Source organism: Eubalaena glacialis, chromosome 3, assembly GCF_028564815.1.
Source record: "Eubalaena glacialis isolate mEubGla1 chromosome 3, mEubGla1.1.hap2.+ XY, whole genome shotgun sequence".
NCBI classification, from domain to species: Eukaryota; Metazoa; Chordata; class Mammalia; order Artiodactyla; family Balaenidae; genus Eubalaena; species Eubalaena glacialis.
Window position 1 is genome coordinate 139,299,563 of NC_083718.1, and position 15,061 is coordinate 139,314,623.

The 15,061-nt window shown below is 37.6% G+C and overlaps 2 protein-coding genes across 4 annotated transcripts in view; one reads left to right on the plus strand and one right to left on the minus strand.

Moving 5' to 3' along the window:
- The window catches only part of JAK1 (Janus kinase 1), a 135,913-nt gene extending 133,939 nt beyond the window's left edge, over positions 1-1,974 (plus strand). For both annotated transcript variants that reach the window (XM_061184073.1, XM_061184074.1), the window contains one exon: positions 520-1,974. In XM_061184073.1, coding sequence (XP_061040056.1) covers positions 520-615 — 96 coding nt within the window. In that variant the 3' untranslated portion in view covers positions 616-1,974. The remainder of the gene's footprint in view (positions 1-519) is intronic.
- A 1,822-nt stretch (positions 1,975-3,796) lies between these two features.
- RAVER2 (ribonucleoprotein, PTB binding 2) overlaps positions 3,797-15,061 on the minus strand; it is a 116,969-nt gene continuing 105,704 nt past the window's right edge. For both annotated transcript variants that reach the window (XM_061184077.1, XM_061184076.1), the window contains exon 12: positions 3,797-4,267. In XM_061184077.1, the coding sequence (XP_061040060.1) occupies positions 4,121-4,267 (147 nt within the window). In that variant the 3' untranslated portion in view covers positions 3,797-4,120. The remainder of the gene's footprint in view (positions 4,268-15,061) is intronic.

The window sequence follows — 15,061 nt, forward strand, 5'->3', positions numbered from 1 at the left end:
TCACCTCGGTGAGCACCCTAAAGGAGCATATGCTGGTGTAGCCTTCCTGTGACAAATACATATAATTGCATTTTTGTGTGTAAGTTTATCCCACTTATCAACAGCATTTGTGACATTCAGTTTTCTGTATTTCTAACTGAACTGAGCCTTTAAGACTACCTCTGTAGACTATTTAAGATGTACTGAATAGTATGTTGAAGCCAAAGAATGAAGCAGCCGGTAAGGAAATTTGGAGTCTAAACTGAGCTATAACTTCACCCTTAAACTGGTTTATAGTAATTAATGACCTGGATTTTTTGCAAGGTCAGTTAAGTCATGAGCTTCTCAAATGTTAAAATGTTATTTATGAACTATAGATGTGTCACATTTTCTGTATTTTAAGTTATTCAAATAGTCTTGTTTTCTAGTATTACTTAAGGGAAGTCATTCACATTTTCAAAATTATGTTCTTGATGTTTCTATAATTTTTAAAAAAAGCTCCTAAACATTTTTACTGTTGTTATTTTTTTCTTTTTACAGGTTTATCAACTTATGAGAAAATGCTGGGAATTCCAACCATCCAATCGGACAACCTTTCAGAACCTTATTGAGGGATTTGAAGCTCTTCTAAAATAAGAAGCATGAATAACATTTAAATTCTACTGTGTATCAAGTCCTCCTACCCCCAGCCAATACCCAAGCCATTTAAAAAAAAAAAATGTGTTCTAACTGGAAAAAGTTTGTATTCTGTCTAAAAAGATACTGGGGTACGTATCCACGTATAAAGCACACTGTGTGGTGCTTAATATGTATAAGTACTTCCTCTTTAAATTTGGCACCAGTAACATAGTGACAAATAATGACAACCAAAATATTAGAAAGCACTTAAGCACTCCTCCTTTTGGAAAGAATATACCACTGTTTCGTCTGGTTAGTTTACTATCACAATTGAGTACCAGAATGGGATTTTTCAAAACAAACAAGAGGAGCTGACCAAAGTCAAGTCTCAAGATGATTGCTTTTTCTTACCTGCCAGTTGATGTGAAATGTTTTTCTGGCACATAAATCAAAGATAAAGATTGATGGACTTGGCCGATACTCTATAATATGCCCTCAAATTTCAATATCTAAACAGTGATAGATGAAACATTCTTGAAATATTAGATACCAGTTAGTATACTGTTGTTGCTATACAAAGATGAGTGAGTGTATCCCTGTCAACAGTAGGACATAAACTTTGAGTTGTTTCTGCAGTGGCTTAGCTCCTGTCCCCTTGGGTGACCAGCGGTACCCATTTTTGAGAAAACTGGTCATACCCAGGGGGGCAGCTGTGGAATAGATACTTTGCTGCATGATGTTGATTCTTGAGAACTAAACCTGTGCCAGTGCTTCCCTAAACAGTATACCTTTAATCAGAATTGATTCCAAGAACCTGGATGCTGTTATGCCTGCTTTTCAGAAATGTCAATGTGTATCCTTTTATAACTCTACCACTTCGGGGCAAGCTGTGCCAGCATTGGTTTTGGATGCTGAATGCATATATACCATGTACATTGCACTGTTCTTAGTGTTTCAGTATTTACCGTCCATCTACAAGAGTCGATCACTATTTTGACCATCATCACCCTATGGCGCAAAACTTGAAAGACCCAGCTAGAAGCACTATGGAGTTCAGGATCCACTAGGCAGTTTTCAGTTTGCTTGGAGGTAGCTGGGTAATCAAAAATGTCAAAGCTCTGATTCAATGTGAACCATAAGATCTTTTTGACCAGGAGTCTGAAAAACTTTTTGTTGATGCTGTCTAGCATTTGTTTGATACCATTACTTTTCACCTTTGAGCCTGAAAAAGAGTTGGGTATTGATTCAATGGCAACAGCCATTCAAATTTGTTCAGTAACCCTATATCAATCACCAAGGTCTGTGTCAAACCTGTGGCCACGCTACATGCACTTTGGTTACTCTTTATACAAATAAATATACTAGAGAGAGACTTCACATGCATGTGCCTTTTAATATTAAGAGTTCATTTTCAAAGCATTTCAAACAATTTGTTTACATAGAAAAATAACAGTATAGGCTGGGGGTGGGGAGAGCATTGGTAATGGTCCTTATTACTAACACCACTTGATTTGTACTTATCTGTTTGTTTGTTGTGTCCCAACAATAATGGGGCACAGGCCAGTACAGATGGCAGACCCACACTTGCTAACCCAAAATACCTTTTAGTTCTTTAAACCTCTTCCTGCTTACATTTTTAAAATTCACCATCTTCCCTTTCTTCTGTTTGTACTGTCAGTCACAGAGGTGTGACAAAGCACTGAAGAAGCTTAATGCAACAGGAAAATGGGAAGAAGTGCAGAGCATGGAGAACCCATTATTCATCTGCTGAGTCAGAATTGAGCAATGCCTATCCTGATCAGTTATTTATAGGTAGTATACTTATTAGAAATTATCTAATAATTTAACTTTCTAGCTGTCATTTGCCAATAGAAGTTAATATAGGCAATACATTAGACCAAGTAAAATTCTTTACAAATCATACAACATGTGTACCAATTTTAAACTTCAGAATTAAAACAGAGATACCTTCTATCATAGTCAATAAGTCCCCTAAATATAAGATATTTAATGATCTTATTTCAAAAAGACTAGGATCACTGAGACCCCTAAACTCCACATCATCAATGTCTCATAACAAAGAACTTAGAAATTTCTAGATAGCAAAAGGGTTTCTCATGCATTTAATACCAAGGTCTTCAGGAAATGGTGATTCAAAAGTTATATGCAATAAACACAATTCTTTCTAAAGTAAATTGGGTTAAATAGCTGATAATTTTTCAGCCTAACACACTGCAAAAGAATAATAGACAAAGCAGAGAGTGAGGTATAGCTTATTATCTCAAAATGGTTATAAATACTGTTACTCCACAACACTCCTTCAGAAAGGGCAGAATTGACTGCTTTACTATATTGTGGAAATAGGGCATCTGATGACCAAAATGTGCCCTGTTATAGTAAATGAATCATCACTATGCTATGAAATTAAGACACAGAAACCTATGTTCCTTGCCACTTACTTACAACAAATCTGTTGTAAAGTTAAAGGTCTTTTTGTAGGTGTGAAGTAAAAGGATTAGGGAATTAATGGTATTAGATCAGGAGTCTGCGAACTTTATTAAGGGCCAGATAGTAAATATTTTAGGCTTTGCAGCCACTCAGCTCTGCCACTGTAGCACAGAAGTTAGCCATACATGATATGTAAGTGAATGAGCATGGTTGTGTTCCAATAAAATTTTATGTATGGGCACTGAAATTTGAATTTCAAGTCATACATTTTTTTCCTCCAAACATTTAAAAATGTAAACATCATTCTTACTTTGCAGGCAGTACAAAAACAGCTGGAGGACTGTTTTTTGACTGCAGGGAGTAGTTTGCCAGCCCCTGAAATTAGATCAGCAAAGCTACTTCAAAGAAAAAAAGAAAACCTTGTGTTTTTCACAAGTGGTATAAATGGTAAATAACATTAAGAGTAAAGCATCTGTAGTAGTGTATACCTTGGATGTCACTGTCACTCTGTGTTTGAGTTTTATACTGTATGACTGGTGTGGGGGTAATAATTAAGTTTGTATGTAGAGCATCTTTATAACTACCAATCACTGCATTGTGTACTTGCATTCTTGTAATTCTAGGAAAAATTCTAAAAATCTGAAATGAGATTACTTCTAGGGAAAGTATCGATAAACTGGAATGCACACTGGCTTATAAGAAATTTATTCTAAGGCCCAGGAAACAAGAATGTTTCCCATTTATTGCTTCAAACTTTTATATGTGGTGTCAAAATTATTCCCAGTCCTAAACAAGGAATATTGGAACATATGTTATTTCTCCAGTGAACTGTAAGTTAATATCATGTTGATTAAGATGCATCTAATTCTAGCGGAATATGTCCTCAATTGATGTCTCTTCTTATTGCTACTTATTTTTTTAATTTGGCAATTCTGCCTGCTGCACAACACAGTTCCTTCTGGGAAATTAGAAACCCGTATTTAAAGGATATGGCTAGTTTGAATGTAGTTAAGGCAGCGATGAACAGCAGAGATACTGCAAAGAACCTTATGAGTTTATAAGGAGAGAACTTAACTCAGTATACTCGCTTCTTTTTTAAGTAGGTTTCCACGTAATATGCTCCTGTGCCCTGAGAATGCTGGTCAACAAATTCCACTGAACCACCTTCTGGGGCAGAGACGAGATATGATGAGCCTCGCTTTTCATTTCTTAAAGATGATACCTATTAGAAAAAGAAACCATAACTAATGCTAAAATCTAAATTAAAATTGGTTTGTTAAAGATATTTATAAGAAAAGCAATTCTACTGTGGTTTGGTGTAAAAACAGAATAGCAGGATAAATAACAAAGTTATCAAAAAAACTGCACAAAAAATTTCTATATCAAAATCACTTGTGGAACTTTTGAAAAATACAAACCAGCTTCTTAATGCCCTCTCTCCCCTACTCCCCACATTTTCACGAAAGAAAAAGTGACACTATAGTTGCTTCTGCTGTTTGTACATAGTTAAACCCCAGTGAATCAGAATACCAGTACTGGATACCAGTATTCCTCTGAGGAAGGAGCATGGCTAAGGAATTGAACTGCATATCAACTTAGATGTTAAGTTCATCTAGTAATAAAAGATGTGGCAAAAGAATAAACCAGTAGGTACAAAAACTAGTAAATGATGTCAACAAAATAGCTAGTGAAACGTTCTAGAGAGCAATATGAACTCAAACTTTAGTCCACAGAATAATCACCTGGAAAAGTTGTTAAAATGCAGATTTCCGGGTTCCATCTCAGATATTCTAATCCAGAAGTGTTCATGATAAGAAGGGCCAAAATGTTCCTCACAAGTAGTCACAGTAATCAATACATTAAATCAGATTATGTAGCACAACCCTATGACCACCTAATTAATTCCTCTCAGTTTTAGCTTTTATAAATACTGTGTGTGACAAACTTACTGAAGAATTATGTAACTAACCTACTATACAAGAATGTAGAAATGACTCATAAGGAAAGCTTCTAGCAATGCAGAAGAGCCTTCTCACATTACAATTAAAATTACAATAGTATTTGAACCAACAATGGCCACAATTTTTAAAACTGGGTTCAACTTCAGAGGGGACAGGTGATGAGTCTCTCTGCCCTTGTAGATAAAGCAGTTCTCAGTCATCCATGTTAAGAAGAGGGATAAGGTAGAGATGACCAAGAAGGCTCCAGAGCTCCCCTCTTTCCATGGATGTGCCAGATGTACAGCTACACATGGAACAGTTTCCTCTAAAAGAGATCCAGAAACTAGCTGGGCAGCTCCTACATAGTAAACAAATGAGAAAATAAATACCCACACCAAAATGGGTAGGAAAGGTCAATATACAGTCTTACCATACAACCCAACCCTGGCACAGCACTGTGCATCAGGAGAGAATTCCCAATTCTTAGCTTCTCCCTGAGGAGTGAAGGGTTTGGATTCCACATCTAGCCCTCCAACTTTTAAGACTCCCAGTGGAGGTATGGGTTCCCAAAATACCTAGCTCTGAAAGCCAGCAGGGCTTGTGTTCATGAGATCCACAAGGCTATAGATAATAAAGAAGCATTCTTAATGGGCACACAGCACTCACTGTGACTGTCCCCTCAGGGCCAGATGCAGAGGGAGCAGGCAGAATTGCCCATCTCCCAGTCCTCCCCTGAAAGAAGTTTATCTGCACATTTTAAAAGCTACTGCCTAAGGCCGGGCTCCTAATCTAGCAGGTGCTAGGAGCAGCGGCAGTCTTCCCCAGAGACTGGGGAAGCTGAAGGACACCTCTCCCACCTTCTCCTTCCAGCTCACTCCAGTCACTAGTATCTCCCTGCAAGGAGCTTGTACATGTCTGTAGCCTGGCTTTTATGTCTGACACCCAAGGAATAGTCCATGGGTCATCTGGCTCTGATAGCCAATGGGGCTTGCATTCATGAATTCCACTGGACTGTAGCAAACAAAAATACAATTCTTAATGGGTGCAGGAGCTCCCTTCCCACCATGCCCTGGTGATTGTACACCTGTGCTCAGCACAAAGGGAACAGGGGGGAAAAAAAAAAAAGCCCATTTCCTTTTCTCCTGGGACTGCAGTACCCTGCCTTTGGATACACAGACAGGTCTTAGCATACCCTCTAAAAAAGCCACTAAAAGCAAAGAAGGAGGCTCAGACAGTCACAAAAGGTTGAGAGACAACTAAGAGCTCAGGCTGGGCTGAACAACGAGGTCCATCTCCTACAAGAGACCATTCAAGACTGGAAGAGGTGGCTGTTTTATATAATGCATAGGCACCAATAAAGGAAGAAATGAAGATATAATGTTCCAAACAAAAGGCCACGATAAATATCCAAAGATCTTGATAAAACAAAGTGACTTACCTGAGAGAGTTCAAAATAATGGTTGTAAAGATGCTCACCCAGGTCGAGAGCAATGAATGAACAAAGAATTTGAATAGAGATAGAAAATATTTAAAACTACCAAATAGAAATCACAAAATTGTTGAATGTAACTGAACTGAAAAGTTCAATAGAGGGATTCAGCATCAGACTAGATCAATCACAGGAAAGGATCAGCAAACTTGAAGACAGGTTAGTGGAATTCATCCCATCAGAGTTGCAAAAAGGAAAAATAATTATAAAAGTTAAGATAGCTTAAGGGACTTATGGGAAACCATCAAATGGACCAATATATGCATTATAGAGGTCCCAGAAGGAAAAGAGAGAAAGGGGCAGAAAGCTTTTTCAAAGAATTAATGGCTGAAAACTTCCCTAATCTGGGGAAACACACATCCAGATCCAGAAAGCCTAGAGAGTAACAAACAAGATGGCTCCGAAGAGACCCACAATGAGACACATAAATTATATTCAACGTGCTAGAAGAAAAAAACTGCCAACCAAGAATACCTGGCTAAGTTGTCCTTCAGAGTTGAAAACGAGTTTTCCAGACAAAAGCTGAAGGAGTTCAACACCACTAGACCAGCCTTACATGAAACGTTAAAGGGAGTTCTTCAAACTGACATGGAAGGAGGCTTAGTTTTCTTTAGTAACAGGAAAACATATGAAAGTATAAAACCACTGGTAAAGATAAATATATACTTAAATTCAGAAAACTCTGACAAAAAAAATAAAAACTATACAAACGTGTCAATGGATACACAATGTAAAAAGGTACAAATTGTGACATCAAATAAGTGTGGGGGGTGGCAGAGCTGTATTCATTTGAAGTTATCAGCTTAAAATAGACTATTTTATATATATATATATATATATATATATATATATATATAAAAGACATTTTATTTAAGCCTCATGGTAACCACAAAACAAAAGCCTATAGTAGGGATGTAAAAGAGAAAAGAAAGCATACACTTATAGAGAAATAGCAAATCACAGAGACAGCAAGGGAGGAAGAAAGGAACAGAGGAATCACAAAACAACCAGAAAACAATTAACAAAATGGCAACAGTAAATCCACAACTACATTACTTTAACCCACACACCTACAGTCAACTAATCTACAACAAAGGAGGCAGGAATCTACAATGGAGAAAAGACAGTCTGTTCAACAAGTGTTGCTGGGAAAACTGGACAGCCACATGTAAACCAATGAGATTAGAACATTCTCTCATACCATATACAAAATAAACTCAAAAATGGATTAAAGACCTAAACATAAGAATGGAAATCATAAAATTCCTAAAAGAGAACATACGCAGAACACTCTGATAAATCATAGCAGTATTTTCGTGAATCAGTTTCCTAAGGCCAAAAAACAAAAACAAAAACAAAAACAAAAAAAAGCAAAAACAAATGGGACCTAATTAAAAGCTTTTGCACAGCAAAAGAAACCATTAACAAAATGAAAAGACAGCCTACAGAATGGGAGGGAAAATTTGTGAATGATGTGACCGACAGGGGGTTAATATCCAAAATACACAAACAGCTCATACAACTCAATAGCAAAAAAACAACCCAATCAAAATAATGGGCAGAAGACCTGAAAAAACATTTTTCTGAAGAAGACATACGGATGGCTAACAGGCACATGAAAAGATGCTCAACATTGCTAATTATTAGAGAAATGCAAAATCAAAACAATGAGATAGGGTTTCCCTGGTGGCACAGTGGTTAAGAATCTGCCTGCCAGTGTAGGGGACACAGGTTCGATCCCTGGCTCGGGAAGATCCCACATGCCACGGAGCAACTAAGCCCGTGCACCACAACTACTGAGCCTGTGCTCTAGAGCCTGCAAGCCACAACTACTGAGCCCGCACACCTAGAGCCTGTGCTCCGCAACAAGAGAAGCCACAATGAGAAGCCTGTGCACCGCAACAAAGAGTAGCCCCCACTCGCTGCAACTCGAGAAAGCCCACGCACAGCAACAAAGACCCAACACAGCCAAAAACGAAAAAAAAAGAGATACCATCTCACACTTGTCAGAATGGTTACCATCAAAAAGTCTACAAATAACATGTCAGAGAGGATGCAGAAAAAAGGGAACCCTCATACACTGTTGGTGAGAATGTAAGTTGGTGCAGCCACCATGGAAAACAGCATGGAGGTTCCTCAAAAAACTAAAAATGAACTACCATACGATCCAGCAATTCTACTCCCTGGGTATATACTGGAGAAAAATGAAAATGCCTATTCAAGAAGTTACATACACCCCAATGTTCATAGCAGCAACAATAAATCATTTGGCCAGAAAAATAAAAAGAGCCAAGACATGGGAGTAACTCAAGTGCCCATCAATAGATGATTAGATTAAAAAGATGTGATTATATATATATACGTATGTATGTATGTATGTACGTACGTACAATGGAATATCACTCAGCCATAAAAAAGAATAAAATACTGCCATTTGCAGCAATGTGGATGGTCCTAGGGAATATTATGGTTAGTGAAATAAGTCAGAGAAAGACAAATACTACTGATATATAATATAAATGGAATCTAAAAAATAATACAGATGAATGTATATGCAAAACAGAAACAGACTAACAGATATAGAAAAACTATGGTTACCAAAGGGTAGAGGGAAGGGAGGAGGGATAAGTTAGGGGTACGGGATTAACAGATACAAACTACTATGTATAAAATAGATAAGCTGGGCTTCCCTGGTGGTGCAGTGGTTAAGAATCCTCCTGCCAATGCAGGGGACACGGGTTCAAGCCCTGGTCCAGGAAGATCCCACATGCTGCAGAGCAACTAAGCCTGTGTGCCACAACTACTAAGCCTGTGCTCCAGAGCCCGCGAGCTACAGCTCCTGAAGCCCAGTGCCTAGAGCCCATGCTCCACAAGAGAAGCCACTGCAGTGAGAAGCCCGTGCACCACAACGAAAAGTAGCCCCCGCTGACCGCAACTAGAAAAAGCCCGTACACAGCAACAAAGACCCAATGCAGCCAAAAATAAATAAAATAAATAATAATAAAATTAAAAAAATAAAGATAAGCAACAAGGATATACTGTAAAGCATAGGGAATTATAGCTGTTATCTTATAATAACCTATAATGGAGTATAATCTGCAAAAATACTGACTCACAATGCTATACACCTGAAACTAACAATATTGTAAATCAACTACAATAAAAATTTTTTTTAAACGTTAAATGTAAATGGATTAAATTCTCTAATCAAAAGACAGAGTGGCTGAATGGATAAAAATCAAAACCAACTATATGTTGACTAAAAGAGTCTCACCTAGCTTAAAGGACACACACAGACTGAAGGTGAAGGGATGCAAAAAGATATTCTTTGCAAATGAAAACCAAAAGAAAGCAAAGGTAGCTGTACTATATCAGACAAAATAAACTTCAAGTTAAAAAATGTAGCAAGAGCTGGGCTCTTTGGTGGGGCTAATGGTGGACTCTGGGAGGGCTCATGCCAAGGAGTAGTTCCTGGAACTTCTGCTGCCAGTGTCCTTGTCCCCATGGTGAGCCACAGCCACTCCCTGCCTCTGTAGGAGACCCTCCAACACTAGCAGGAATTCCTTCTCCCGTTGCCGTACCCCCAGATTGGGAAGCCTGACGTGGGGCTCAGAACCTTCACGCCAGTTGGTGGACTTCCGTGGTATAAGAGTTCTCCAGTCTAAGTAAAAATCTACTTTCATGTGTTGAAGTTTTCTCATTTTTGAAGATAGTCAAAACAATAGACTGCTGTCCCTGAAGGCTTGAACAGAAGAGCTGGAAACTCTTTTAAGAAACTGCTGCAGCTTTATTGAAGCTTCTAACTTCCCAAGAGCAGAAGCAAGAAAAACTACAATCCTGCAGCCTGTGGAACAAAAACCACATTTACAGAAAGATAGACAAGATGAAAAGGCAGAGGGCTATATACCAGATGAAGGAACAAGAAAAAACCCCAGAAAAACAACTAAATGAAGTGGAGATAGGCAACCTTCCAGAAAAAGAATTCAGAATAATGATAGTGAAGATGATCCAGGACCTCAGAATAAGAATGGAGGCAAAGATTGAGAAGATGCAAGAAATGATTAACAAAGACCTAGAAGAATTAAAGAACAAACAAACAGAGATGACCAATACAATAACTGAAATGAAAACTACACTACAAGGAATCAATAGCAGAATAACTGAGGCAGAAGAACAGATAAGTGACCTGGAAGACAGAATGGTGGAATTCACAGCTGCGGAACAGACTAAAGAAAAAAGAATGAAAAGAAATGAAGACAGCCTAAGAGACCTCTGGGACAATATTAAACGCAACAACATTCACATTATAGGGGTCCCAGAAGGAGGAGAGAGAGAAAGGACCAGAGAAAATATTTGAAGAGATTATAGTCGAAAACTTCCCTAACATGGGAAAGGAAATAGCCACCCAAGTCCAGGAAGCGCAGAGAGTCCCATACTGGATAAACCCAAGGAGAAACACGCCGAGACACATAGTAATCAAAGTGGCAAAAATTAAAGACAAAGAAAAATTATTGAAAGCAGCAAGGGAAAAACGACAAATAACATACAAGGGAACTCCCATAAGGTTAACAGCTGGTTTCTCAGCAGAAACTCTACAAGCCAAAAGGGAGTGGCATGATATACTTAAAGTGATGAAAGGGAAGAACCTACAACCAAGATTACTCTACCCAGCAAGGATCTCATTTAGATTTGATGGAGAAATCAAAAGCTTTACAGACAAGCAAAACCTAAGAGAATTCAGCACCACCAAACCAGCTCTACAACAAATGCTAAAGGAACTTCTCTAAGTGGGAAACACAAGAGAAGAAAAGGACCTACAAAAACAAACCCAAAACAATTAAGAAAATTGTCATAGGAACATACATATCAATAATTATCTTAAACGTGAATGGATTAAATGCTCCAACCAAAAGACACAGGCTTGCTGAATGGATACAAAAACAAGACCCATATATATGCTGTCTACAAGAGACCCACTTTAGACCTAGGGACACATCCAGACTGAAAGTGAGGGGATGGAAAAAGATACTCCATGCAAATGGAAATCAAAAGAAAGCTGGAGTAGCTATACTCATATCAGATAAAATAGACTTTAAAATAAAGAATGTTACAAGAGACAAGGAAGGACACTACACAATGATCAAAGGATCCAAGAAGAAGATATAACAATTATAAATATATATGCACCCAACATAGGAGCACCTCAATACATAAGGCAACTGCTAACAGCTATAAAAGAGGAAACTGACAGTAACACAATAATAGTGGGGGACTTTAACACCTCACTTACACCAATGGACAGATCATCCAAAATGAAAATAAATAAGGAAACAGAAGCTTTAAATGACACAATAGACCAGATAGATTTAATTGATATTTATAGGACATTCCATCCAAAAACAGCAGATTACACGTTCTTCTCAAGTGCGCACGGAACATTCTCCAGGATAGATCACATCTTGGGTCACAAATCAAGCCTCAGTAAATTTAAGAAAATTGAAATCATATCAAGCATCTTTTCTGACCACAACGCTATGAGATTAGAAATGAATTACAGGGAAAAAAATGTAAAAAACACAAACACATGGAGGCTAAACAATACGTTACTAAATAACCAAGAGATCACTGAAGAAATCAAAGAGGAAATCAAAAAATACCTAGAGACAAATGACAATGAAAACACGACGACCCAAAACCTATGGGATGCAGCAAAAGCAGTTCTAAGAGGGAAGTTTACAAGCCTACCTAATGAAACAAGAAAAATCTCAAGTAAACAGTCTAACCTTACACCTAAAGAAACTAGAGAAAGAAGAACAAACAAAACCCAAAGTTAGCAGAAGGAAAGAAATCATAAAGATCAGAGCAGAAATAAATGAAATAGAAACAAAGAAAACAATAGCAAAGATCAATAAAACTAAAAGCTGGTTCTTTGAGAAGATAAACAAAATTGATAAGCCATTAGCCAGACTCATCAAGAAAAAGAGGGAGAGGACTCAAATCAATAAAATTAGAAATGAAAAAGGAGAAGTTACAACAGACACTGCAGAAATACAAAGCATCCTAAGAGACTACTACAAGCAACTTTATGCCAATAAAATGGACAACCTGGAAGAAATGGACAAATTCTTAGAAAGGTATAACCTTCCAAGACTGAACCAGGAAGAAACAGAAAATATGAACAGACCAATCACAAGTAATGAAATTGAAACTGTGATTAAAAATCTTCCAACAAACAGAAGTCCAGGACCAGATGGCTTCACAGGTGAATTCTGTGAAACATTTAGAGAAGAGCTAACACCTATCCTTCTCAAACTCTTCCAAAAAATTGCAGAGGAAGGAACACTCCCAAACTCATTCTATGAGGCCACCATCACCCTGATACCAAAACCAGACAAAGACACTACAAAAAAAGAAAATTACAGACCAATATAACTGATGAATATAGATGCAAAAATCCTCAACAAAATACTAGCAAACAGAATCCAACAACACATTAAAAGGATCATACACCACGATCAAGTGGGATTTATCCCAGGGATGCAAGGATTCTTCAATATATGCAAATCAATCAATGTGATACACCATATTAACAAACTGAAGAATAAAAACCATATGATCATCTCAATAGATGCAGAAAAAGCTTTTGACAAAATTCAACACCCATTTATGATAAAAACTCTCCAGAAAGTGGGCATAGAGGGAACCTACCTCAACATAATAAAGGCCATATATGACAAACCCACAGCAAACATCATTCTCAATGGTGAAAAACTGAAAGCATTTCCTCTAAGATCAGGAACGAGACAAGGATGTCCACTCTCGCCACTATTATTCAACATAGTTTTGGAAGTCCTAGCCATGGCAATCAGAGAAGAAAAAGAAATAAAAGGAATACAAATTGGAAAAGAAGAAATAAAACTGTCACTGTTTGCAGATGACATGATACTATACATAGAGAATCCTAAAACTGCCACCAGAAAACTGCTAGAGCTAATTAATGAATTTGGTAAAGTTGCAGGATACAAAATTAATGCACAGAAATCTCTTGCATTCCTATACACTAATGATGAAAAATCTGAAAGAGAAATTATGGAAACAGTCCCATTTACCATTGCAACAAAAAGAATGAAATACCTAGGAATAAACCTACCTAGGGAGACAAAAGACCTGTATGCAGAAAACTATAAGACACTGATGAAAGAAATTAAAGATGATACCAACAGATGGAGAGATATACCATGTTCTTGGATTGGAAGAATCAACATTGTGAAAATGACTATACTACCCAAAGCAATCTACAGATTCAATGCAATCCCTATCAAATTACTAATGGCATTTTTTACGGAGCTAGAACAAATCATCTTAAAATTTGTATGGAGACACAAAAGACCCCGAATAGCCAAAGCATTCTTGAGGGAAAAAAACGGAGCTAGAGGAATCAGACTCCCTGACTTCAGACTATACTACAAAGCTACAGTAATCAGGACAATATGGTACTGGCACAAAAACAGAAACATAGATCAATGGAACAAGATAGAAAGCCCAGAGATAAACCCACGCACCTATGGTCAACTAATCTATGACAAAGGAGGCAAAGATATACAATGGAGAAAAGACAGTCTCTTCAATAAATGGTGCTGGGAAAACTGGACAGCTACATGTAAAAGAACGAAATTAGAGCACTCCCTAACACCATACACAAAAATAAACTCAAAATGGATTTGAGACCTAAATGTAAGACCGGACACTATAAAACTCTTAGAGGAAACATAGGAAGAACACTCTTTGACATAAATCACAGCAAGATCTTTTTTGATCCACCTCCTAGAGTAATGGAAATAAAAACAAAAATAAACAAATGGGACCTAATGAAACTTCAAAGCTTTTGCACAGCAAAGGAAACCATAAACAAGACGAAAAGACAACCCTCAGAATGGGAGAAAATATTTGCAAACGAATCAACGGACAAAGGATTAATCTCCAAAATATATAAACAGCTCACTCAGCTCAATATTAAAGAAACAAACACCCCAATCCAAAAATGGGCAGAAGACCTAAATAGACATTTCTCCAAAGAAGACATACAGACGGCCACGAAGCACATGAAAAGATGCTCAACATCACTAATTAATAGAGAAATGCAAATCAAAACTACAATGAGGTATCACTTCACACCAGTTAGAATGGGCATCATCAGAAAATCTACAAACAACAAATGCTGGAGAGGGTGTGGAGAAAAGGGAACCCTCTTGCACTGTTGGTGGGAATGTAAATTGATACAGCCACTATGGAGAACAATATGGAGGTTCCTTAAAGAACTAAAAATAGAATTACCATATGACCCAGCAATCCCACTACTGGGCATATACCCAGAGAAAACCGTAATTCAAAAAGACACATGCACCCCAATGTTCATTGCAGCACTATTTACAATAGCCAGGTCATGGAAGCAACCTAAATGCCCATCAACAGACGAATGGATAAAGAAGTTGTGGTACATATATACAATGGAATATTACTCAGCCATAAAAAGGAACGAAATTGAGTCATTTGTTGAGACGTGGATGGATCTAGAGACTGTCATACA